We start from the raw sequence: 25,366 nt of genomic DNA, 5'->3' as shown, positions 1-25,366 counted from the left end.
ATTTTGATGTCCATATAATGTCCATAATCACTTTGGCTGGTTGATTGTAAAGATAAACATTAAAAACCCCTAAAACCCTTACCTCTATCTCATCTGGCTGTGTTTTTATTTATTTATTTTTTTCCATTTTTTTTGCTTTCGAAGGAGTACCAGGGTCAGTTTGATCCCCTAAACCGCTGCTCTTGCATCATATGATGTTCCTTCCTTCTCAAGCCATGCCTGGCTCATAAGGGCCGGTTTTCTGGTTTCCTTGGCGTATAGGTTCCCCACTTGGACGGGACGCCGGTCCGTCGCAGGTGAGCTGCAAGATGCAGGAGGAAAGAGTGAGAGAAAGTTGTGGCAAAAGAGACAGTAGAAGTTCGCCATTACCTTCTGCTGGAGCCATGTGGAGCTTAGGTGTTTTGCTCATAAACACACACATCGCCCGGTCTGGGATTCGAACCCGCAACCCCTTGACTGAGAGTCTGCTGCTTTAACCACTAGGCCATGTGCCTCCACTATCATATGATGTACACTTTGTACAGTGAGAGAATTTCTTTTGGCATCAAGAAAATTGATGATTCTTGAAAATTCTTCCATATTCTTTGCAACCTAATTATTTTGCTGCTGCTAGTACTAATTAGATGATTTGTTGGTAAATTAGGTCACTTGCTTGGAAACTAATTAGGTCATTTACTTGGTAAAACAATTACACTAAATAACATTTAGAGTCCTGTTTACCTCTGTATATATTACTAAATTACTTTGATGCGTTTATAAATTTCAAACTGTTTTCCAATTAGTAATTTGTATTTTACAGTTTTTCAACCACTAATTACTAGTTTTGAAATTGCACTACCACACTAGTAGGCTTCTATCAACTTGAATCTATGCATTGGCTTTGATTTTTCTCTTTGAATGTCACTTAATTTATTGTGAATAACATAAATGTAATTTCACTTCCACTATAAAATGGAAGTCTTATCTTAAAAATCTTTTAATCCTTTATTAATAGAGGTTGAAAATTAGCATTTTTGTTCTTGAATATTCCAGACAGTCCTTGGGCACCATTTGACCATTGGCACCTTAAAAGTGAATATAAAAATATCCATAAACGAAAAGACTTAGCCAAAAGGTGAGTAGATAAAAAGATTGTTTCTATTACAGCTATAAAGACTTTTCTTCTTCATCATCACCACCACCACCACCACCATCATTATTTTACATCTACTTTCTATACTGGCATGGTCAGCATCAATGCTTCCTGTCAGCTTTGACACATTTCCTGTGTTTTCATGTGTACAAAGGGGAGACAAGCACCATCACCCAGCTAAGCCTACATCCAGAGACTAGTTTCTGAGTCTTGCTCGTCATCAGTCTGGAGTAGCATGGCCTGCTAGCTGAAGATACTTGTCTCCCCTTTGTAAACATAAGGACACACGAAATGTGTCAAAGCCGACAGGAAGCGTTCATGCTTCCTAGGGCTAAATAACGGTGGTGTGATTCCCTTTATGGGACTGTCACGTTAAGTTGACAATATACAACTGCTCTATCGTTCCACCACCGCTCATATCTCTCTGAGATATTTAGAAATTTAATATTCCTAATACAAATTATATGTTATAGATTTGCTGATGTTAAAAATGTTTTAATGTTGTTTTGATATCTTTACAGACTCAGTCGTCAGATCTTATGGATGGCCATTGGTAACTTTGTCCTATGTCCAATCATATTTGGACTACAGATTATGTACACCTTTTTTAGATACACAGAGGTTCGTTCAATTCATTGCTATTTTATTGCTGTTGTTCTGTTCTCTACGAATCAGTTAAATTTGAATCTCGCATCGTAATTATAGATTGTGATGAGAAATGATCAAAACTGAAATGAGTGAGACCTTTAGTATATGTCTTGCAAACAACTTGCACATGCAAGTGCTACCAGTCAAAAACTCCGCATACCGGAAGCCAGCAAGTGTATGGGGTCATCAGGAGAGAATGCACGCTGTTTCGGGGCCTACCTCTCGACGGCATCAATGCGCACCGGCCCCCCTCACTGATATGATGCCCCGCTTGCTAGATCAAATGGTTACTAAATATAGCTCAATATTCTTATAGCTATCGCTCATCATCTCTTTTTAGCCAAATCCAGTGGCCAGCCTTTTCCACTGTGGTTTGGATATCGGTCATGGTGGTATTGACTTTACGATGAGTTAGGCCTAGCGATAACAACAGTCATCTCACACTGTGTCCAATGAACCCTCTACATCCGACATCGATTGGAAAATGTTCTGCTTTCCAGCCTGCCTCTTCACATTCCTCTTTACCAAGTTGCCATTACTTCCAGAGTTTATGAACAATATACTAAAAACATGTGATGATCAATTCCTTTATATACACCCCATTAAATTTGACCTGATATCTTAAAATATAGCATTAGGGTTAATAATTAAATGCCAACTTTGAATTTACTTGGGGGAGTTTATGAAAAAAACAAAAGACGAAGACAGGTGGTGTACAAAACAAACAGATGTATTAGTATAACGCTCAGGAATTGAAAAAGTCTTTTATGTTTCGAGCCTACGCTCTTCTACAGAAAGGACACAGAAAAAAAACAAGGAGAGAAAAAATGTGTGTAGTGGCTAACGATCTATCATGGCAACTGACTTCGAACAGGAGGGTCACACACGAGAAGGAAGAAGTAGGGGAGATAACAAAGTCTATCTACCCTTTACGGATTCTCGTTTGGACATTTACCCTCCGGCTACACCTCTCCTACCTACGGATCACTGTGGACTCTACTTCTGAATTTACTTGCTTATTTTATTGAACAGTGAATAATAAGTAAATGTGACAGACTAAATATTTGTTGCTCTTTCAATGTTGATAAAACTGAATCAATACAATTAATAAATGAATTAAACAGCATTTTCGATCAACTATGGAATTCATTCTTATGGATCCGAACGTTGTCCTTTTATTATAATGCTGTTCATATGGTAGACTGTGGCAGGGTGTATTCCCAAAAGAATGACTTCATGGAGTCACATGCTTAAATGGTTCATTTAAAAGAATCACAGTTTTAAGGCTTTAATACACGAGATTTCTTTAGTGAGTTTCCCGAAAGTTAAATCTGTTCTTCATTTTCTGTTTAAAATTTCAGCTGGTGAAGCGGGACCCTGGTCAGTTGGGACTACGAAGATGGTAAGAATTGGCATTTATATCTTTTCTGTTTTTCTTAAATTCAATATATTCAGCATTTTTAGAAATATGTTAGGCTCTGTGTGTAGTTTATGCATCAATGGAGCTCAGTAAAGGTGTAGCTAGCAGTCAGAACACTCATGGAATAAATGATTTAAATACTCAAAGACTCCTTAAAAGTAGTTGGTAAATTTTCTTATCTAGGTAACTTAATTTGCAGGTGTTTACTAGCACTTGTGCTGGTGGCACATGAAACATTCGAGCGAGGTCGTCGCCAGTGCCGCTGGACTGGCTCCTGTGCAGATGGCACATAAAAAGCACTATTTGGGTGTGGCCGTTGCCAGTACCGCCAGACTGGCCCTCGTGCTGGTGGCACGTAAAAGCACCCACTACACTGTCGGAGTGGTTGGCGTTAGGAAGTGCATCCAGCTGTAGAAACTCTGCCAGATCAGATTGAAGTCTGGTTCGCCAGACCTCAGTCAAATCGTCCACCCATGCTAGCATGGAAAGCGGACATTCAAGTGTTCTGAAATCATTGTAGCCAGAGTAAAAATAGAGTGGAGAAACTTCAAGGAACGATGGCAACATGGGGATTCTCTCTTTGAGTGAAGAGTAGATTGTATGATAGATGTGTATGTAGTGCAATGTTGCATGTTGGTGAAACATGGGACTGAATGTAGAGCATGCATGCTCTGCAGGATGCGAAATGTTATTCTGTGTAAATGATAGGACCCAGATGAGTAGAAAGAAAAACGAGGTGTAAGAAGCATCAGATGCAAAGTGAGGAGACTGAGCTGGTATGGACAATGGGTTTGTAAGAGTGGGAAAGAGCAGTGGGTCACCATTTGGTCTAGAAATGCTGGGCATTTCAAATAGAAAGAATTTATGGAAGAGGAAGACTGAGACTTGGTAGATTGTGAAAAATAGTGAGATGCTGTGCTAGAGAAGACCTATGCCCCTCATACAAGCATGGAGAATAAGAGAAAAAAGAAAATGGTGTCAATGATGGTACCATCAATTGTCATAAACTGAACTTCCTGACTTCCTGAATGAAGATATTTTGGTTCATTATGGAAGAATATCACAAAATTTCAATTCTTCATATTCATCATCGTTTAACGTCCATTTTCCATGCTAGCATGGGTTGGATGGTTCAACTGGGGTCTGGGAAGCCAGAAGGCTGTGCCAGGCCCAGTCTGATCTGGCTGTGTTTCTATAGCTGGATGCCCTTCCTAACGCCAACCACTCTGTGAGTGTAGTGGGTGCTTTTTACTTCTTGTACTGTGTAAGAAATCAATGACCTTTATTGGACATAATTTGTGAAACACATCAATACTAACGTCATTGTTAACTCGTATCTGACTAATTGATCTCTAGCAAATGATTGAGCCTCTTCATTGCGATGGGTGCTGGTAGCTTTTCAGGCCAAGGGCAGCATAGAAGGACCAGATGCATTTATCACAGAAGAAGGTTGGTAGGGGACGAGGAAGTGCGAGCTACTCTTTGTGTCTTCAACATCTGATCTCTGCATCTTGACAACTGTTATTTTCCATCTGATCCGTTCCCTTGGCAATGACATGCCACCACTTTGGGTGGTCCTTGGTGATTGTCTCCCAGGTATTTGAGTCAGTAGAGCAGTGGAGGAGTGTGGCCTTGAGCTGATCTTGGAAATGGAATTTAAGGGCTCTGCATGGTCTGGTGCCTGAGGTCAACTCTGCAAAGAGGAGTTGACAATGGAGACACATTTGAAGCAACCGTATGGTGTTTCCCAACCAGCGGAGGTGGTATTGTTTCATGGTAGCTTCAATGCTGGGCAGTCCGGCCCAGTGCAGAACCTCTTCATTAGTAATATAGTCCTTCCATCAAATCCTCATGATTGTGTGAAGTTTGTGCTGTTGGAAATGTTCGGTTTTCTTCAAGTTACATCAATACACCACCCTGTACTAAAGTACGTAGATACCTAAACTGCATTTTGAACTACACTAACATGAGATTCAGTTAAAATATAAGAAACTACTTCATGAGCACAACATTAGCTTACAAATGACATGAGAATTTGAATTGTATGGTTTATACATAGAAGGTTAGTTATCTGATTTAGAGTTGTTTAATATCTGTTTTAGAATCACTGAATGTGTTAAATTTCCTTTCCTTTGTAGGTCTAATTATGCTCGGTTGTATTTGCGTCATTTTAATGAATTAGATCATGAATTCCAAGTTCGGTAAGTTCTAAAGATATTTGGTATCTTTCCGTTTGTTTCTGTTTTTAGCACAAATGTAGTTGGCCCTATTTTTGACTTGATTCTGTGTATCTTTTTGAAGGACCAATATCACCCATCAATATAGACTTTGTCTATTAAGTCATGATCTGAGATATTGGTTTCAAATCTTGGCACAAAGCCAGGAAGTTTGGGGGGGGGGGTAAATTGTTTACATTGACCCAAGTCCTCAACTGGTTCTTATTTTATTGACCTTGAGAGTATGGAAGGCAAAGTTGACCTCAGCAGCATTTAAACTCAAAAAGGCTGCTAAGCATTTTTGCCTGGCATCCCAATGATTCTGTCTGCTCACTGCCGCCTTAACGATCTGAGGATATTAATTATATTGAATGATACAAGGACATATTAAAGCAAGCATTCTTATTGATAACAACTACTGGTGTGGATGGCCTTAAACTGTGCCTGACAGAGTTAAGGGTGTGCAATGAGATCAGACTGAAACATATTAAACAAATGTCATGTGTTGCTGAGGACTTGATCAGCTCCGTGGGTCTGTTCATTCAGAACTGTCAAAGACTGCATAATGGCAGTGGCAACTATTCTTGCAGTTATCTAATGTTGCAAAACTGGTCATGCTCATATTGAAAAATTACCAGCTCAAGTTGAAATATTAAATAAATTAAAGTGTTATTTCATTTTGGGATTTGGTTTGCAAGATTCTTTATATGAGTTCGTGTGTTGAAGCATATTCTGTTGTGTCTGGGGAGAGTCATTTATTTTTGTGCCTTATAATGTAACACACTCACTAGTAAAATTTCCACTTTTTTCTTATTTTTATTTTCCTAAAATTTCCACTTTTTTCTTATTTTTATTGTCCTAAAATTTTAGGACAATAAAAATAACAAAAAAGTGGAAATTTTACTGGTGACTGTGTTACATTATAAGGCACAAAAAGAAAATGACTCTCTCCAGACACAATAAAGTGTTATTTTTTACCTAAAATCTCATTGAAATATCATAACTCTTGAAGAGTTTTTTTTAGTTTGTGTTGTTTTCTGCTGCAGGTTGAGCCGAGGATATAAGCCTGCTGTTGCTTACATGAGTATCTTCACTTCACCCATGTTTGTATTGTTTGCAAAGTAAGTTGAAGTTTTCACTCAGTTTTGTAAACTTGTTAGACTAGTTTTTGCTCAGTGAATGTATTTGTGTATGTATCTGTATATATATAAAGATGAGAATGTGTGTCTGTGTGTGTGAATCCCTAAAACTTGAGAATTACACAACCGATTTCAATTTCATTCAAATTTTACACATGCCTTACTTAGGGTGTCATGGGCCAAAAAAATTTTCAACTTCTTTCCTAATGCAAGCCTGGAGTAATCTCTTACCTCTTACACTATATCAGTATTACATCTCTGTTGTAATTTCAGTTTGGAAGAAGTCTGTCCAATATAAATATATATATACATATTCCTTATGCATTCCAAAACCGAGTTACCGATTTTGACATATGGGGTATTAAGAGATTCAGTACTATTTCGGCTACAAACTAAACTTGATTTTCATTCACATATTTGCATTTAAAAAATTTACCATTATAATTTTTTCCATAAATCAACTATTGTAAACATTTTATACGACGATGACAGTGACGTCACATTTTCTGTATGTGTATGTACCTTAAAAGACATCAATCATCACAACACACACCTTCACTCACTCACTCACTCTCTCTTTCTCTCTCTCACACATGCGCACACATGGCCACACACATCCATTTCATATACACGCACATACATCTTTCACTTTCTCATCTCCTTCACTTTCTGCTTTTCTCTCCCCTCTTTGCTTTCTCTTCTTTCAATTTTTGCTCTCTTCAAAGCATAAAGAAATAAATTTTTACAGAATGAGTGATAGAAACACAAAATGAGAAAAAGACAGAGAGACAAGAGGAAGAAACTGAGACAGAGAACACGTTTCTATAGGAGAAGATGAAAAATAGGGATAGCGGATGACAGAGAAATACTGATGTTTCATACCTTACGTATGTTCTAAAAGTGAGAGAGAGAAAGTGTGTGTGTGTGCGCGTATGTTCCTTGTGCATTCGAAAATTGGCTTGCCCATTTTGATGTATAGTGTATCAAAAGATTCAGTAATTTTTCCACTACCAAATATACTATGAGAGTGTGTGTGTGTGTGTGTATGCTGCTTGTATGACAGTGACACTCAGTTACAACTGTAGAGTCAAAAGAAGGGGACACTAACATACTCACACCCGTGCATATGTGTGTATATGTGTTTTTTTTCTCTCTTGTTTTTTCTGTGTCCCTTTCTGTAGAAGAGCGTAGGCTCGAAACGTAAAAGACTGTTTCTATTCCTGAGCGTTATACTAATACATCTGTTTGTTTTGTACACCACCTGTCTTCGTCTTTTGTTTTTTTCGTAAACTCTCCCCATATGTGTGTATACATATAAGACAGGTGTCTTTCAGTTTCCATGTATGCACTTATATTTGAGTAACTATAACATTAGAACCATATGTTTGTACCCTGAATTCTCTCTACTGATATCAGTAATCCTTACTGCATGGGTCCTCTGAAGTTTGTCAATATCCATGAGTTATTAACATAAAACAGCTGTGTGTCTACTGGTCTTGTTAGTTTTATGTTTGTTTTTTCTTTTGGTAATGTGGAGGGAATATATTTTACCAAGTGATGATGATGATGGTAGGGCCATTGCTTCTAAAGCTGGATGTTCTTTTCTATTTGCTAACAATTTGATCCTGTTATCAGCTGCAAAATAAAATCTTCTCTATATCTCTTGTCTCTGTATGATTTTGATTTTTGCTACCATCTTCATATATTTCAGGTATGGTTCTCTGTTGTGTGGTGCCTTTTTTGCGGTTCTCTTTGCTCTTACTCTCTGTGATTCAGATATTTTAGATGTTGAATATGTACTTGGTTTGTTAACGTTTTTTGGTAAGTATTTTTTTATCATCATTAATATCACTGCTACAGAGGTGGCGATCCAGTAGAATCATAAGAGCATTGGATAAAATCATCATCGTTTAGCATTTGTTTTCCATGCTGCTTGGCAGGAGCTGGTCAGCATGAGAGCTGTTCAGGCTCCAATTGCTTGTTTTGACATGGTTTCTGCAGCTGAATGCCCTTCATAGTTACGGAATGTGCTGGGTGCTTTTTACATGCTACCAGCATGGGGGTTACTATGTGGCACTGACATGAGTCCATTTTACATGGGACTGGCATGAGTTCACTTTACTTGGCACCAGCAGGAGTGCATCTTATGTGGTACAAGTGCATTTCATGTGGCACTGGTATGATGTCATACCAGGGCGGCGAGCTGGCAGACACGTTAGCACGCCGCACGAAATGCTTAGCAGTATTTCGTCTGCCGCTACGTTCTGAGTTCAAATTCCGCCAAGGTCAACTTTGCCTTTCATCCTTTCAGGGTCAATTAAATAAGTACCAGTTACGCACTGGGGTCAATGTAATCGACTTAATACCTATGTCTGTCCTTGTTTGTCCCCTCTATGTTTAGCCCCTTGTGGCCAATAAAGAAATAGAAATAGGTATGATGTTATTTTACTTGGCACCAGTAGGAGTGCATTTTAACACAGCACTGGCATCTGCAAGACAAGATGCCTTGTGATATTTGTTCTTGTTCTTTGTATTGCAGGTTCAATTCTTGCAAAGCCCAAGTTTGCCTTTTATCCTTCCAAGGTTGATAAAGTAACCATCATGTACTGGAGTCAATGGTATCGACTAGCCCCACCTCCCCCCAAATTACTGATCTATTACCTAAATCAGAAACAATTATTATTTCTACCACAAATATCATCATCCACATAACTTTTAAAATGCTGTTGTTTTATGTGGGATGGAATTGCACTGCAGTAATGTATCTCAATCACAGTATTTTTCAACCTAAAGAATTTCCAGTGAAATTAATCTGATTTTTCTCTGACATTTTATCTCCCAGTCCATATTCCATAATTTTTCAGCGTCCTATGATACTGCTTATGTCTTTGTTAGGAAATTAAAGAAATCGGTTTAACTACTTTTACTCTTTATAATTTATTTCTAAACTTTGTAACCTTTTTATAATGGTCATCATCATCATTGTTGTTGTTTAACGTCTGTGCTAGGATGGGTTGGATGATTTGACTGAGGGCTGGCGAACCAGATGGCCGCACCAGGCTTCAATCTTGATCTAGCAGAGTTTCTACAGCTGGATGCCCTTCCTAACGCCAGCCACTCCGAGAGTGTAGTGGGTGCTTTTTACGCGCCACCGGCATGGGGGCCAGTCAGGTGGAACTGGCAATGATCTCGCTCGAATCTTTTTACACATGCCACCAGCACAGGTGCCAGTAAGGTGATGCTGGTAACGATCATGCTCGAATGGTGCCCTTTTACATGCCACCGGCACGGAACTAGTTGGCTGCTCTGGCAACGAACACGCTCGGAGCAGAGCAGCCATAAAAGGATTAGCTGACCTGCTTGATACGTTTTACATGTAATATCTTCATATTTGAGAAGAACAATCTCTATTTTCGCCATACACACTCCAACTACAATTTGAAACTTTTTCCAAGGATGTGGTATAAGTGAATCCAAAATGCCAGGAACTGTGTTGAAATGATGACACTTACATATAATTGCAAAAAGCTTAAAATTGTTGATGCTTCTTGGGAAATTTAGAAATATCTTTGGTGCTAGCATGATTGCAATGGTAACTGTATGGAATTTACTGAGCAACATCTAGTATCCCAATTTTAGTCAATCCCTGACATATTACAGAGACTTGGAGACACTTGCTGCCGACCGCTCATCCTGGCACAGTGCAATCACCACAGGAGCAAAGACAGCCGAGGAGAGACGGATTCAGTCAGCAGAACAGAAACGCCAGATGCAGAAAGCCAGAGCCACCTGCACCAATAGCACAGTCCCTACCCACTTCTGCCTCACCTGTGCGAGGGGCTTTCTTGCCCGGATTGGCCTCACCAGCCACCTCCGGTCTCATAGCAGCAATTCCACCAAATGATGTCAATGGTCATCTTCGAACCCGAAGGACGAACATTATTATTATTATTATTATTACTGATATTTGTAAAGCGTGAAAAGTTAATTTCATTGTTGTAGGATTCAGATTGTCATTTCATTCTCTCCTTTTTCTTCCAACAGGTTTTCTCACTGCCACCTTACACAGCATGATTCCACCTGAGGTAATGTCTAAAATTATTCTATTTTGTTTTTCTTCTTGCCAATTTTATAATTTCAAAATTTCTACATTCTTAACCCTTTTGTTACCAACCCGGCTGAAACTGGCTCTGGCTCTTTAGTACAAATGTCTGGTTTTCAAAAGTTCTGAATTAAAACCTTCCACCAAACCTTAGTCACAATTTATGTCCCTAACTCTAGCTTAATGATAACGATGTTACTTAATTCTTTGTTATATTTAACATAATTGGAAGAAACACTGAGCATCTCAAAATAAATTCAGTAACGAAAGGGTTAATAATATTTAAGCCAACTGGAGTTTCCAGATTCCAATTGCCTGTTGTGGCGTGGTTTCTACAGCTAGATGCCCTTAACACCAACCACTTAAACGAGTGTGCTGGGTGCTTTTTACGTGCCACTGGCATGTGTGCACATGTGCAGCACCAGCATAGGTGCTTTTTATGTGGCCCCAGCACCTGAAGGGACAAGCCCGTATGTGTGGAAGACAGCAGTTTTACTTAGCATGCCCCATCTTATCAATTACAGAAAATCACCACATCTCTTGGTCCCTTGTCATTTCCTCAGTGAGGCCCAGCATCTGAAGATCCTTTCTCACCACCTTCCCCCACGACTTCATGGATCTGCCCCTTCCACAGGTACCCTCCACAATTAGAGCTCAACACTTCTTTTCGCTGCTGTCCTCATCCATATGCATCACATGACCAAACCAGCAAGGTCTCCTCTCTTGCACACAACATCTGATGCCTCTTAAACCCAGTTTTCCTCTTTTCCAACTTAGGTAAGGGGCTTAACTGTTGAAAATGTCCAATGTATTGATGGTAGCATCATAAGAACATAACAAGTCACGGACTTGGTAAACACCCACAAAGTTATCAACCACCTCACCAACAACACTGAACACCTTTTTGATCTCCATGTGTCTAACAGACGTGGACATGCCTACAAAGTCAGAAAACAACACAGCTCCCATGACTTTCGGAAACATTTTTTCACGCTCAGAGTTGCCGAAGCATGGAATAAACTGCCTGCGTCAGTTGTTGACTGCCATGACACTGCATCCTTTAAGGCCCTCATGCTTTCCGCAATCCGCCGAAACTACACCTGATTATATATACACTTTAGATGAGTTGTAGTGCACCTGAGCACTGTACACAATTATTATTATTATATTATTATATTATTTATTCCTGGAAGTGACAATGGACCTATGAATCTATTTCATGATATTTCCTATCTTTTACAGCATGAAGTATACAACCCAGAAGTGTTGATGCGAGCCATTCTTAGTCAGATCCATTATATGCCAGACAATTGGAAATGTAATGCTCATACCAACTGGGTCAGAGACGAATTTGCTCAGTTGTTCCAGTACCGATTTGTAAGTTTCTTTTTGATTTTCATATTATTATTATTATACATTTGCACTAATTATATGTGTCATAGGAATGTTATATTTTATTAATACGTGAGTGAATTGCTTCTGTATCAAAGTTATGGAATGGAATCCACAAAATGCATTTTGATATGTTTCATACTCAAATTATGCAAAAACAAAGAGAAAGAAGTGTTTTTGTGGGATTTCTTTAATACTTTGATCCTTGAGTGAACAATTTTGAGCAAAACATCAAATGGCGACTCCATGTGTAAACCAGAACAGCAAACTAAAACCACATTTGTGTGCTGAAAGATGTTTTTTATAATGAAATTAATGACATAGATAAAAAAAAAATTACTTTCTAAAATATAAAAAAAAAACTCCCAAAATAATCATTTATTTCTTTGTGAGAAACATTTTTCATCATGATAATGAAAAATGTTTTTCTATTTGTCATTAATTTCATTTATAAAAACACATCTTTTGAGTGTGTCATCTAAGTGTAATCTAATTGAGTGTGTAATCTAATTGCACTGAATTATCCATCATAAAGACTATCTGTCAGTACACTGCATTGTGAGAATGATAAAAAATCAACATTTTGTCAGTGGTACATTGAAGCTTGTGAAAAGTCTTTTAGTTTGGAGTATTGTGTTAATTATATACCTTGTGGAATACTGAGATATTTCATAGATGTGAATTTTTTACTGAGGGAGTTTAAGATTTGAAACCCTCAACTTCTTAGTGTATTTGCTGAATATTGGTCATATTTCATTTTGTGGGAAACTTAACAGCTTACATACGACCGTATATATTGGGTAAAGAAAAAATAACATTCTACATTTTGTAATAGTTTGACTTGTAATACTCCACCTTTTGGGTACATGCTTTATAAAGTTTAATGGAAGAAATTTTCATTAGCACTAATGAATTAAAATCAAAAGACTGTTGATATAAATGGTTACCACAAATTAATTAGTAACTATTCTAATACCTCTTGGCTAAGGAAAAGATTATCTAATTTTATTTATAACCTATAACCATCTCTAAACATTTGCTGTTAAAATTAAAATAAAGTGTGTCTGAAAATTAAAGATAAATATCTAATTTATAATTGGCCTAACATTTTAACGAGCCAACTTTGAAACTTTTGATTCCAGGTTGTAGCATTTATGCTCCTAATCCTTTGCAACTGGTGTCAACATGATACCATTCCCATTTCAAGCATACTTTGAATCTACAAAATATTTTTCAGTAAATTGATTATAACTCCCTTTTTATCTTTTCTTATAATCATATATAATGTATCAAATTAGTTGTTTCTTTAATATATTTAGGGCGGCGAGCTGGCAGAATCGTTAGCACGCGGAGCAAAATGCTTAGTGGTAGTTCGTCTGCTGTTACGTTCTGAGTTCAAATTCCGCCGAGGTCGACTTTGCCTTTCATCCTTTCAGGGTCGATTAAATAAGTACCAGTTACGCACTGGGGTCGATGTAATCGACTTAATCCGTTTGTCTGTCCTTGTCTGTCTCTATGTTTAGCCCCTTGTGGGCAATAAAGAAATAAATATATTCCAAATGATATTGGGGGATATGTTGTTTTGAGTAAATATCTGGTCAGTATGTATATTCTTCCCCATAATTCTTCCTTTTTTTAGGTTTATCTTATTGAAGAACTTCTCAGCCCGATTGTTACTCCCATCATCTTGTTTTTCTGGATACGACCAAAATCTCTTGAAATTGTTGACTTTATGCGTAACTTCACTGTTGATGTTGTTGGTGTTGGTGATGTCTGTTCATTTGCTCAAATGGATGTCAAGAAACATGGAAACACTCAGGTTCGGACAATTTCTCTCTCTCTCTCTGTCTTCGTAACGTTACTTCTTTTCATTGCATTACATACAGCAGAATGACCGATAATTTAAGATGTTTGCTTACTGACCATATATTACCATGTGTTCAAATTTTATTATAATCATTTTGTTCTGCTCTTGATGACGAAAAGGCACACACACATCCACTTGCTTCCATTTTGTTCCTAGTTTCCATTTTTACTTTTCAGGTGAGTGGTAAGAAAGGTATTCATCTGTAAAAACAATTGTTCCATCAATGTTAAAGTGCTAACATTCATGAAATTCATCTCACGGATGCTAGTATGGAAAAGTCACTTCCAAATATACTTAGATGAATAATTACTGTTCATTAGAAAGGAAAAGATTTCCTTTTTACTGGAAGTAGTGTGATGTGTCTCATCAGATCAGGGTTTATCAAGACATGAGGTCAAAGATTATGAATCTCTTCAGGTTCAATCACAGGTTTTTTAATAATTTTTTTTTTAACTAAACAGTTTGAAACTTCGTATACTGGTGTAATTTCTCATGGTGAACATGATTTACTTTCAACATTTTTGACAAAATTTCGTATTTTAGAAGTTATTTCATGTTGAAGTTGTCATATTTGGGTAGTTTTAACCAATCAACGACGTGTATTCAGCTGAAGAAAGCTACTGCTGTAATCAAAGAGCAACAACTTCCGGGTCATCTCTACTAAATGTCACCACTCTGTTCTATTTTATTTTTGTTTACTTATTGTGTAGCTTATTAAACACTTTGTTTTTTTGCTTTTCAATTGCCTCTTTGTACATTTGCATTTCAAAGAGGTGATCAAAAAGCAAAAAAAAAAAGCAAAAACAAGAACAGTGTTTAATATGCTACACAGTCAGTAAATAAAAATAGAATAGAACAGAATGGTGACATTTAGTTGTTGCTCTTTGATTACAGCAGTAGCTTTCTTCAGCTGAATACATGCCGTTGATTGGTTAAAATTACCCAAATATGACAACTTCAACATGAAATAACTTCTAAAATATGAAATTTTGTCAAAAATGTTGAAAGTAAACCATGTTCAGCATGAGAAATTACACCAGTATACGAAGTTTCAAACTGTTTACTTAAAAAAAAATAATTAAAAAATCTGTGAGCAAAACTGAAGAAATCTGAGATTATCAGTGTAATAGATCAGGGATTATCAGCTCATAGTTGTTTCAAGCATTTTGTTTTATCTTCAAATAGGATACTCTATTCAGTGTGAGTTACTCTACCTAGAATCATTGTCAGTTCTTGCAAGGTGGATTTGTGATTGAATAGCATGCAATATTCAAGAGTGCTCTTCATTTATTATTTTTATTCTTCTTCAATTTCTTTTTAATATTTAAAAGAATAATCATTTTTCTGAATATTTTGTCCATTTTTTTATTGTTCAGTTATTGAATACTGTCAAGAAAGTAGAAAGGACTCACTACCAACAAGCTGAAGATTCAAAGACAGAGCTGTCTCTCATTCATTTCAGGGTGAGTATTTCTTGATTGAAGGATTTGTAAGTCCTGTTGACATTGGTTCTCTTCTTTAGATTTCATGAATTTAAAAATAAAAAGAACAACAAAATCACTGCTGTTATCTTTTAACCCTTTAGTGTTTAAACCGGCCATATCTGGCCAAAATATTCTACTGGCTTTTTTGTTCAAACTAGTCAGATATGGTCATTCATAGCTACCTTATTGTGTCATTTTAAAAATAAAGAATCACATCATTGAAATCTCAAAGCCATGAAATGATGCAAGATTAATTTTACATGGTGTGAATACATAAGCTTTACATTTGACACAATAATCTGAATGCCAAAGGGTTAAAGAATCCTATTCCACTCATAATTCTGTCATCTTGAACCTAACGAAAATGCTATTAGTTTACCAACACTGTTCTTTCTTGTACTAAATATGTATTGACTGAGTTCACAGATATTTTCAATGTGTTGTTTCCTTACCAACTACTTTTAGATGACAAATCCTGGCTGGAAAATTCCAGAGAATGGTAATTCCTTTTTGACAGGCTTCAGAGAGCAAGGTAAGTTCTATAAATTTGCTGATCGTGTAGAGAGTCTTTGAGTACCTGTTTATGTAAATCTTCTTGCTGACCATTCTACTGTTGTGGTGCCGTCTTAACAAAGAGCCAACGTCACCTCTTACTCACCAAGTTGATTTCTTTTAACTATACACAAAGTTCTATTGTGTCTGGGGAGAGTCATTTTCTTTTTGTGCCTTATTATGTAACAGACTGACTGGTAAAATTTCCACGTTTTTCTTATTTTTATTGTCCTAAAATTTTTGTTGTGTCTTACAACCTTTTCAATAGTTTTGACTCTCTTTTAGGGCAATAAAAATAGGTAAAACGTGGAAATTTTACCGGTGAGTGTGTTATATTATAAGGCACAAAAAGAAAATGACTCTCCCCAGACACAATAGAATATGCTTCAACACACGAACTCATATAAAGAATCTTGCAAACCAAATCCCAAAACGAAATATACACGAAGTTACTTTTTAGGAAAAGTGGTATGGTTAAATGATTGAACCCTGGTACATAACTAGTACATATTTTATTGAGGCTTGTTTGAATTTGTGAACTAAAGAAAGATATATGCAAATACTGTAATACATTTAGCCTGGTACTCCATTTGTTTTTGTTAACCCCATCGCTCATTCCCTCATGGTTACTAATTATAAGACATCTTTCCTCAAATTGTTAGTACCTAATGTGGGTGATACTTTCTACTCTTGTGAGGTGTGAGATTACCTAGGAGGAAGTACTAAGAGATAAGATGATGTGTGGTGATATTATATTCAGAGGTATGTTTTGGTACACTAGTATATTTCAGGTGCAGCAATTAAAAAAAAATATCAAACAGTATATTAGTTTCAGTCAAAGTAATGTAAAATGTATTGTCAGATTATGGTAATGAGAAAAAATGCAAAACTTCTGGAAGCTGATGCAAATTATAGGAAGTAAAATATCTTCTGTTTTATTATGATAATAAAAATAATAATAATGAAATCATTGTATACAGTGCTCAGGTGCACCACAATTTGTCAAAAGTGCATATAAAGTATATGCAGTAATGCACAAATGTCTGGGAAGTGAACAGTGTATGAGTCAGATACATGCTTGCGTGTGTATGGAGGGGAGAAAATCAGGTGTAGCATTGGCGAATCTCATGAAGCATGGAAGTTTTGAAGGATGCAGTGCTCTGACAACTAACAACTGATGTTTGGTAAAGACCAGTTTTGTCTGATATTTTATATTAATTTCTTATATTGGCATAATTTCTTATATTTTATGTGCATGAAGATGTTGTGATATCTACAGTTTTTCCAAAGACATTAGCCACTTAAATTTATATTGTTTATATTGCCAATGTCTTTGTGAAAGGTGGTTCAGAACATTTTAATATACCACCCTCACAACTTCAGATAAGGACAAACAGTCATGTTCTGTTTGGAGTTTGCCTCATACTTCATCATCATTTAATGTCCACTTTCCATGCTAGCATGGGTTGGGACGATTTGACTGAGGGCTGGCGAACCAGACTCCAATCTGATCTGGCAGAGTTTCTACAGCTGGATGCCCTTCCTAACGCCAACCACTCCAAGAGTGTAGTGGGTGCTTTTACGTGCCACCGGCACGAGGGCCAGTTTTGTGGTACTGGCAATGGCCACACCCAAATGGTGCTTTTTCTGTGCCACCTGCACGGGAGCCAGTCCAGCGACACTGGCGACGACGGCGACTTATATATTTATATTCTGTTTGTTTGCTTCATAGTCACATTCTATTTGAAGTTTGCTGTTTGGCATTTACCTTATGCTCAATATTATATACCATTGCATCCTATAAATGATCTTGCCTCTTTGTATCTGATATTTCCTGTTGTTGTAGCTGTATCTTTATAATAATTTTTTTTTATGTGATATTTTCTCTTACTGCAGCGATACGTGATATTGCCTCCCTGAGCATGACGCCTCTAGATAATCCACCTTTGAATCCATTCCATTATTTAGCCGGCACTGGTATTAGTAAAGACAGTGTTTTAGGAGGACTAGGCTATGTAAGTAACAATTTTTTCACTATATATTTCACAATTTATGCAACATTAATATTCTAGCATATTGTTGTAGTCCTGTATGACCAAGTAAATTTCATATTATCACTAAAATATAAGTAATACATATTAGGAAAACATCTTAGAATATTGTCTCTTTTCCTTTATATTGTCATTTAATGTCTCTTTTCCATGCTGGCATGGATCGGATAGTTTGACAGGAGTTTGCAAGGCCAAGAGCTGCATTAGGTTCTAGTAATAAAAAAAAATTATTTAAAATACATACTTTTAGTAAGATATTCTTTATTCACAAATCAAAATTTATAAGATGCTCTTTGAAAATATATACTTAAAATATGTTTCTATTTTTTGCAGTATTCCAGTTTTGGACTAAACAGTATTCCATCTGGACAACCAGGACAGTCACTCGATCCTCTTCCTGGACAAGGAACTGGCCCCCAATTAGCCTTTCCTCCTGGCTCACAGTCTGGTTATTCCCCTGGTCCACAGTCTGGATTTCCCCCTGGTCCACAGTCTGGATTTTCCCCTGGTCCACAGTCTGGATTTTCCCCTGGTCCTCATGCTGGGTTTTCTCCTGGTCTGCAATCTGGCTTTTCTCTTGGACCTCTGTCTGGATTTTCACCTGGACTTCAACCTGCCCTTTCAGTTGGTTATCCAAGCCATTTAGGAAATGCAAGTTTATCAATTAATTCTCTACGAGCCCGAGTAAAAGGGGCTGTTGCAAGTTGTGAGGGTCCCCTTTTCCCATGGTCAAGTAATGTGACAGGTTTCGCAAGCTCAGGAGTTAATTCTGACACATCAGTGGTACCTCATCTGCAAACAAACGGATTGGAGCAGGGCCTGGAAGTGGCTTCAGTGGAGATGGGGCTAAGTGCCCTGTACATTCATGATTTGAACCATCGACAAAGTATTAGAGGAATTGATAATGTTGATGAAGCACAGTCTCGCAGAATATGGCAGTCGTCACCAGAAGAGATGCGAGCATTTATGACTGACCAAGAAATAAATAAGCAGAATGAAGAAATTTCTAAACAGAACAGTCAAAGCAAACCACTCTAGCAAGAAATGTGTGTAATAACTACTTTGCTCCATACACAGCTATGCATATTCTGAATACTGTCTGGCAATATTTACTTCCTATTTGAAACTGTTGATAGCTTGCTATCGTGATAAATGCTCTTTGAATCATCTCATGCTATCTTGAAAGAAAAACTTGTTAATTTTTTCCTCTCCCTATGGCATAGGATCTGTGCGTACATTATAACTGTTTTTATAACTTTATAACTGTACATTATTAAAACATGATTCTGACAGTGACGTCCTTAATTCGGATCCTATATCTACGATTTTATATATTTTTTTTTATTTGTTAGAAACAGTTTGAAGAAGGGGAAAAAAAAAAGAACAGAGAAAAAAACTGTACAAATATAATATTAATTGATCAAAGCGTAAATTTGTTAATTTTGAAATTGTTTTTTTTTATTTATTGTTTGCTTTTAATTTATGCTATGTTAACGTATGTTAATTTATGCTATGTTAACGTATGTTAATTTATGCTATGTTAACATATGTTAATTTGTGCTATGTTAACATATGCTAATTTGTGCTATGTTAACACCATATTGTTCAGAAACTGACACAAACATTCACTGGCTGATTTGTATATTTATTGAAATATTATGTAAACTTCAAATTATGTGTGTTTGTGTGTATGTGCATGTGCTTTTGTGTGTGTGTGTGTGTGTGTACATATTTATTTAAAAACGGTGACAGTGTCTTCAAAGTTTTGCCAAAATTGATTTAAAATAGATTTAGTGAAACTTCAAAGTCACTATCAATGTTTTTTTACAATAAATATTTAATTCGACCTCATGTATTGAGTTCTTTTTTATCATATTGTTTTGTTGATTATATATATATATATATATATATATATATATATATATATAATATATATATATATATATATATATATAATACAAATAAGAAAATGGAGAAACAAATTTGGTTTGTTCATCAACTTTCGGATATTAGAATGTTGAATTATTTATTCATTTAACAAAATGAGAACCTTAATAGCATACATATATATCTTATAATTCAATACATATAAGATAAGAATACAAATTATAAAAGTCATAATATATATATATATATATATATAGAGAGAGGTAGATAGAAAGGAAGAGAGGGAGCTTAGATATTATCTCTATTGTGAAAAGTGTGTATTAGGAAACTCAAGAGAACTACATTAAATTTATCTTAAATTTTCTGGTACACATTGTTTGTGAATGAAACTGTGTAATCATGTTGCCAACTAATGTCTAATATGCAAATTACTTCTAGCTGTTTCAGCTAAATACTAGTTTGTAACTGATATAAATAGTAACTGCTATGAAGTTCTCTTAGAAGGCAAAGACATGAGAAGTGCTTGTTTTCTGGACACATGTCAACCAACATTGAAATATGCCAGGACAATTTACTCAATTTACTGTGTGAGAAAAGAATAACAAGATGAATGCTCATTTTTTTTTTATTTTACACAGTGTTAATGTTACACACAATTTCATATCACTAGTTTTGAGTGTAGGTGTTACAGATTATAGTTTGTTTGTGTGTGTATGTATCATCATCATCATCATACATCCATTTCCCATGCTGGCATTAAATGATAATGGTCCTGTGCATGGATGCATCTCCTGTTAAAGTGCCCTATGATTTGAAGTTTGTGCTTTCACTTCTCACCAACGGATAACTTTTTGCATCTTCATCTTGTGTTTTATTCTTTTTTTTCTCTCTTTTATTTAAAAAAATATTTTCACAGTTACTAGGTCTTCATCAGATTTGTTGGATAAAATATCCTGTATATATACATGTGTCCATACATACATATGTATGTAAGTATGCATGTATGTATTGTTTATTTATATTATTAATACAAAAACCAGAAAAGTACTCAATACATGTTGGTGTTAGAGTTGTGTATAAAGTACTGCCGCATATGTATAACAGCTTTCTTTGCAAGCTGTCATAAATATGTGTCATGTATAGAATCTATTTATTCTCTTCCCATGTATGTTTTATGTGGTGCTGGCAATATTTGTGATTTATTTATTTTTCTAAACTGAATCTCTGTTTGATGATGTTGTGTGTGTGTGTGTGTGTGAGTTCTGTCTTTAAGTCTTCTCCCAGTGACCAGTTCTTCTCTAAACATCATCTGTACTACATGCTTAAAGCATTATTTCAATTAAACAAATCATTCTCTTATAATCATTTCTTATTTTTAAAACATTCAATTTATTTAATTAATTCTTTTTTTTTTCGTATGTGAAAAATAATAATGAACCATACAGATTCTAACACCAGTGTGGTTTCATACTGTAAACACTTACACATCTGATATTACTAACGCTTACCCTGAGGATGATGTGATTTCATGATAACATCAAATAACTGTTTTTTTGCTTCCTGGTACATTGGTTTGTGTTTGGAAGAGCATTTGGTTGGATATTTTTACTTAACACATCTCTCATTTTCTTGTTCCATCCATCATGTGTAAATATTATTGCAAAATGTTTTAAAATTTTGGTTTAAAGGAGACCAGAAAGCATTAAAATACAAAGGAAATGTAGAAGAAAAATTACCTCCAGAATGAATATCTTCTTTTGCTGCTTCCGTGGATTCCTATGACTGTTGCCATCCAATTCCATTATTATGAATTCGAATTGGGATCTTGACTCATAGTGAATTTTTCATTAGCTAGCTACACAACCATGGCCTCCACTCCTATGGATGCGTTGCAGTTACTCTCTTGATGGTGTTTGGTAATCCTGACCATTGATCTTGGAAGATTCCTCTGCTCAGCATCAATGGAAGAAGCACCATTGGCTCAGTTGAGCTCTTCTGCTACCTCTTCACAATCTGTCCATGCTGTAGTCCCATGACTTCGCTGTATCCCTGGCAAGGTGGCCGAACGGGTGCTGTGCCTTGCCAGAGGGCAGCCCATAACTATGCAGGGCACGGTTGTCACGGTTGTGAGGTATTTTCAAAATACTTGCACACCCGGGATAAAGGAAATGTTCTTGAAGGTATATTCTTGTAAAATGAAAATAAAGTTTTGGTTAATATCCTTGAACTGAAATACCAGAAACATGGTGTAAGAAGATAGTGTCTGCGGCAGAGAAAGCTGGGTCAGTAGATGACCGGATGCAGTGGTGTATGGTATCTAGTTCTAGTTCAGCATTCAAATATCGACTTAGCTAACTTTATTTTTCTTCCTAAAACTGGAAGAAACTCAGAGTAAGCAACTAATCCAAAGTCTACAACAGATACCCATTTGTAAAAATGCATATCATATATATATATATATATATATATATGTGTGTGTGTAGTTTAGGACAATCAGTATGTTGTCATGATAGTACTCAGAGTTTCAAATGCCGGGGCTATGAGTTATGATGCATTCTCATCAGATATTAATTGCATTAGATGTTATGAAAAAAACGTTGAATAAAAGGGAAGTTACTCTAATAGGTAGGAAAAAGTATAAAAGAAAAAATGCACGCAACCATATTCTCACAATACATAGACATATAACCTCCTGCATTCATAATGTCTACATACGTACGTACTCATTCATATATCCACACACACACATGTATATGTGCACGCAACTTCATCCTCATATACACATAGATCTATGCCTGCATACATATATATCTAGACATTTATACATACAAATATACATGTATATATATATATATATATATACATACAGTCTTACTCACCTTATATACGAATATATATCTATATATATATATATATATATATATATACACACACATATACATCCTCCTATCATACACAACCAGATATACAAGCATATGCATATACGTATAAAAGAAGTGGATGTGTGCTCGAAAGTCGCACTTATGCACCAGACACAGTCCTACACTCATATACATAGACGCATACACATATATACACACGCACACACATACACATTTAATACATATGTACATATACATATACTTACACATGTACACAATCACACAATTAAAAAGAAAAAAATGAAAAAAATACATATAAAACAGTAAAAAATGTTAAGACATATGGAAAGCTTGTGCAGGAACATAATAAAAGTGAAGATTCTATCCATGATCTTGGGGCACCCAAAACTGTAACTAGTATTTTGTCATGTGTGGACATGATCCGAAGAGTTCATTTCTTGAATTTAGACATGTACCAGTGTCCAAGGAACTTTCCAGATGAGCCATCTTTCCATATCACAAAGACCACACTTGCCACTACCGTTGGTATAAGGTTTACACTTGGCCAAGGTCTTCCAGTAAATCCTACAGCTGAGACCTTGTTCTTTTAAGAACCATATCTGACTGGATAATTTGGTAGTTTTCCGTTTATCCCAGTGTCTAAAGCTTAAGGTGAACTTTAAAATTTCCCTCCATGAGACCCACATGTCTAATTGATGAAACTGTGTTATTAACGTTTGTAGAATTTACAGTGGCTTCTTATGTACATACGTGTATATTCGTATACGCAGTGAGTGTGAATGTATGCCTGTATGTATGTATGTATGTATGTATATATACATATATATATAAATATGTATATATATAATTCCCAGTTCAACTACTTTCTTCTTCAATTTCAACTCCCGCTCGATGACCGCAGCAAGTTCTTAAAAAAAAATTTATCTTACTATATTTTTTTTATTCGTTGTTAATACGTTTATTCATACACTGTTACGAAAATTTAACCTTTTTTAAGATACTTTCAAGCCTTCGCCATAACTTGATTTATCTTCCTATCTCTCTCTCTACAATATTTAACCGCAGGCTGCCTCAAGCCGTAATCCCATCTTTTTCCCATCTTTCAGTCATTGGCGGTCTTCTTTTTTCTTTTTCCTCCTCTTCTTCTTCATATGCTAAAACTTGAAAACCGCCATTACTATTACTATTACGATTCTGCAATTTAAATTCCCAGTTCAACTACTTTCTTCTTCAATTTCAACTCCCGCTCGATGACCGCAGCAAGTTCTTAAAAAATTTATCTTACTATATTTTTTATTCGTTGTTAATACGTTTATTCATACACTGTTACGAAAATTTAACCTTTTTTAAGATACTTTCAAGCCTTCGCCATAACTTGATTTATCTTCCTATCTCTCTCTCTACAATATTTAACCGCAGGCTGCCTCAAGCCGTAATCCCATCTTTTTCCCATCTTTCAGTCATTGGCGGTCTTCTTTTTTTTTTTCCTCCTCTTCTTCTTCATATGCTAAAACTTGAAAACCGCCATTACTATTACTATTACGATTCTGCAATTTAAATTCCCAGTTCAACTACTTTCTTCTTCAATTTCAACTCCCGCTCGATGACCGCAGCAAGTTCTTAAAAAATTTATCTTACTATATTTTTTATTCGTTGTTAATACGTTTATTCATACACTGTTACGAAAATTTAACCTTTTTTAAGATACTTTCAAGCCTTCGCCATAACTTGATTTATCTTCCTATCTCTCTCTCTACAATATTTAACCGCAGGCTGCCTCAAGCCGTAATCCCATCTTTTTCCCATCTTTCAGTCATTGGCGGTCTTCTTTTTTCTTTTTCCTCCTCTTCTTCTTCATATGCTAAAACTTGAAAACCGCCATTACTATTACTATTACGATTCTGCAATTTAAATTCCCAGTTCAACTACTTTCTTCTTCAATTTCAACTCCCGCTCGATGACCGCAGCAAGTTCTAAAAAATTTATCTTACTATATTTTTTATTCGTTGTTAATACGTTTATTCATACACTGTTACGAAAATTTAACCTTTTTTAAGATACTTTCAAGCCTTCGCCATAACTTGATTTATCTTCCTATCTCTCTCTCTACAATATTTAACCGCAGGCTGCCTCAAGCCGTAATCCCATCTTTTTCCCATCTTTCAGTCATTGGCGGTCTTCTTTTTTTTTTTCCTCCTCTTCTTCTTCATATGCTAAAACTTGAAAACCGCCATTACTATTACTATTACGATTCTGCAATTTAAATTCCCAGTTCAACTACTTTCTTCTTCAATTTCAACTCCCGCTCGATGACCGCAGCAAGTTCTTAAAAAATTTATCTTACTATATTTTTTATTCGTTGTTAATACGTTTATTCATACACTGTTACGAAAATTTAACCTTTTTTAAGATACTTTCAAGCCTTCGCCATAACTTGATTTATCTTCCTATCTCTCTCTCTACAATATTTAACCGCAGGCTGCCTCAAGCCGTAATCCCATCTTTTTCCCATCTTTCAGTCATTGGCGGTCTTCTTTTTTCTTTTTCCTCCTCTTCTTCTTCATATGCTAAAACTTGAAAACCGCCATTACTAT

General features: G+C 36.0%; 1 protein-coding gene across 1 annotated transcript in view; it reads left to right on the top strand.

Annotated features, from left to right (window-relative positions):
• Positions 1-19,847, top strand: part of LOC115216494 (autophagy-related protein 9A) — a 54,601-nt gene extending 34,754 nt beyond the window's left edge. Inside the window, exons 9-21 of the mRNA XM_029785916.2 lie at positions 1,033-1,114; positions 1,654-1,753; positions 3,142-3,182; positions 5,339-5,401; positions 6,463-6,537; positions 8,267-8,376; positions 10,600-10,640; positions 11,900-12,034; positions 13,689-13,868; positions 15,293-15,379; positions 15,866-15,932; positions 17,849-17,967; positions 18,337-19,847. Of these exons, the coding sequence (XP_029641776.1) occupies positions 1,033-1,114; positions 1,654-1,753; positions 3,142-3,182; positions 5,339-5,401; positions 6,463-6,537; positions 8,267-8,376; positions 10,600-10,640; positions 11,900-12,034; positions 13,689-13,868; positions 15,293-15,379; positions 15,866-15,932; positions 17,849-17,967; positions 18,337-19,041 (1,805 nt within the window). The 3' untranslated portion in view covers positions 19,042-19,847. The remainder of the gene's footprint in view (positions 1-1,032; positions 1,115-1,653; positions 1,754-3,141; positions 3,183-5,338; positions 5,402-6,462; positions 6,538-8,266; positions 8,377-10,599; positions 10,641-11,899; positions 12,035-13,688; positions 13,869-15,292; positions 15,380-15,865; positions 15,933-17,848; positions 17,968-18,336) is intronic.
• The last annotated feature ends 5,519 nt before the right edge of the window (positions 19,848-25,366 follow it).

The sequence above is a fragment of the Octopus sinensis genome, linkage group LG10, assembly GCF_006345805.1.
Source record: "Octopus sinensis linkage group LG10, ASM634580v1, whole genome shotgun sequence".
In the NCBI taxonomy this organism is placed as follows: domain Eukaryota; kingdom Metazoa; phylum Mollusca; class Cephalopoda; order Octopoda; family Octopodidae; genus Octopus; species Octopus sinensis.
This window is presented reverse-complemented; position numbering and strand designations above follow the sequence as displayed.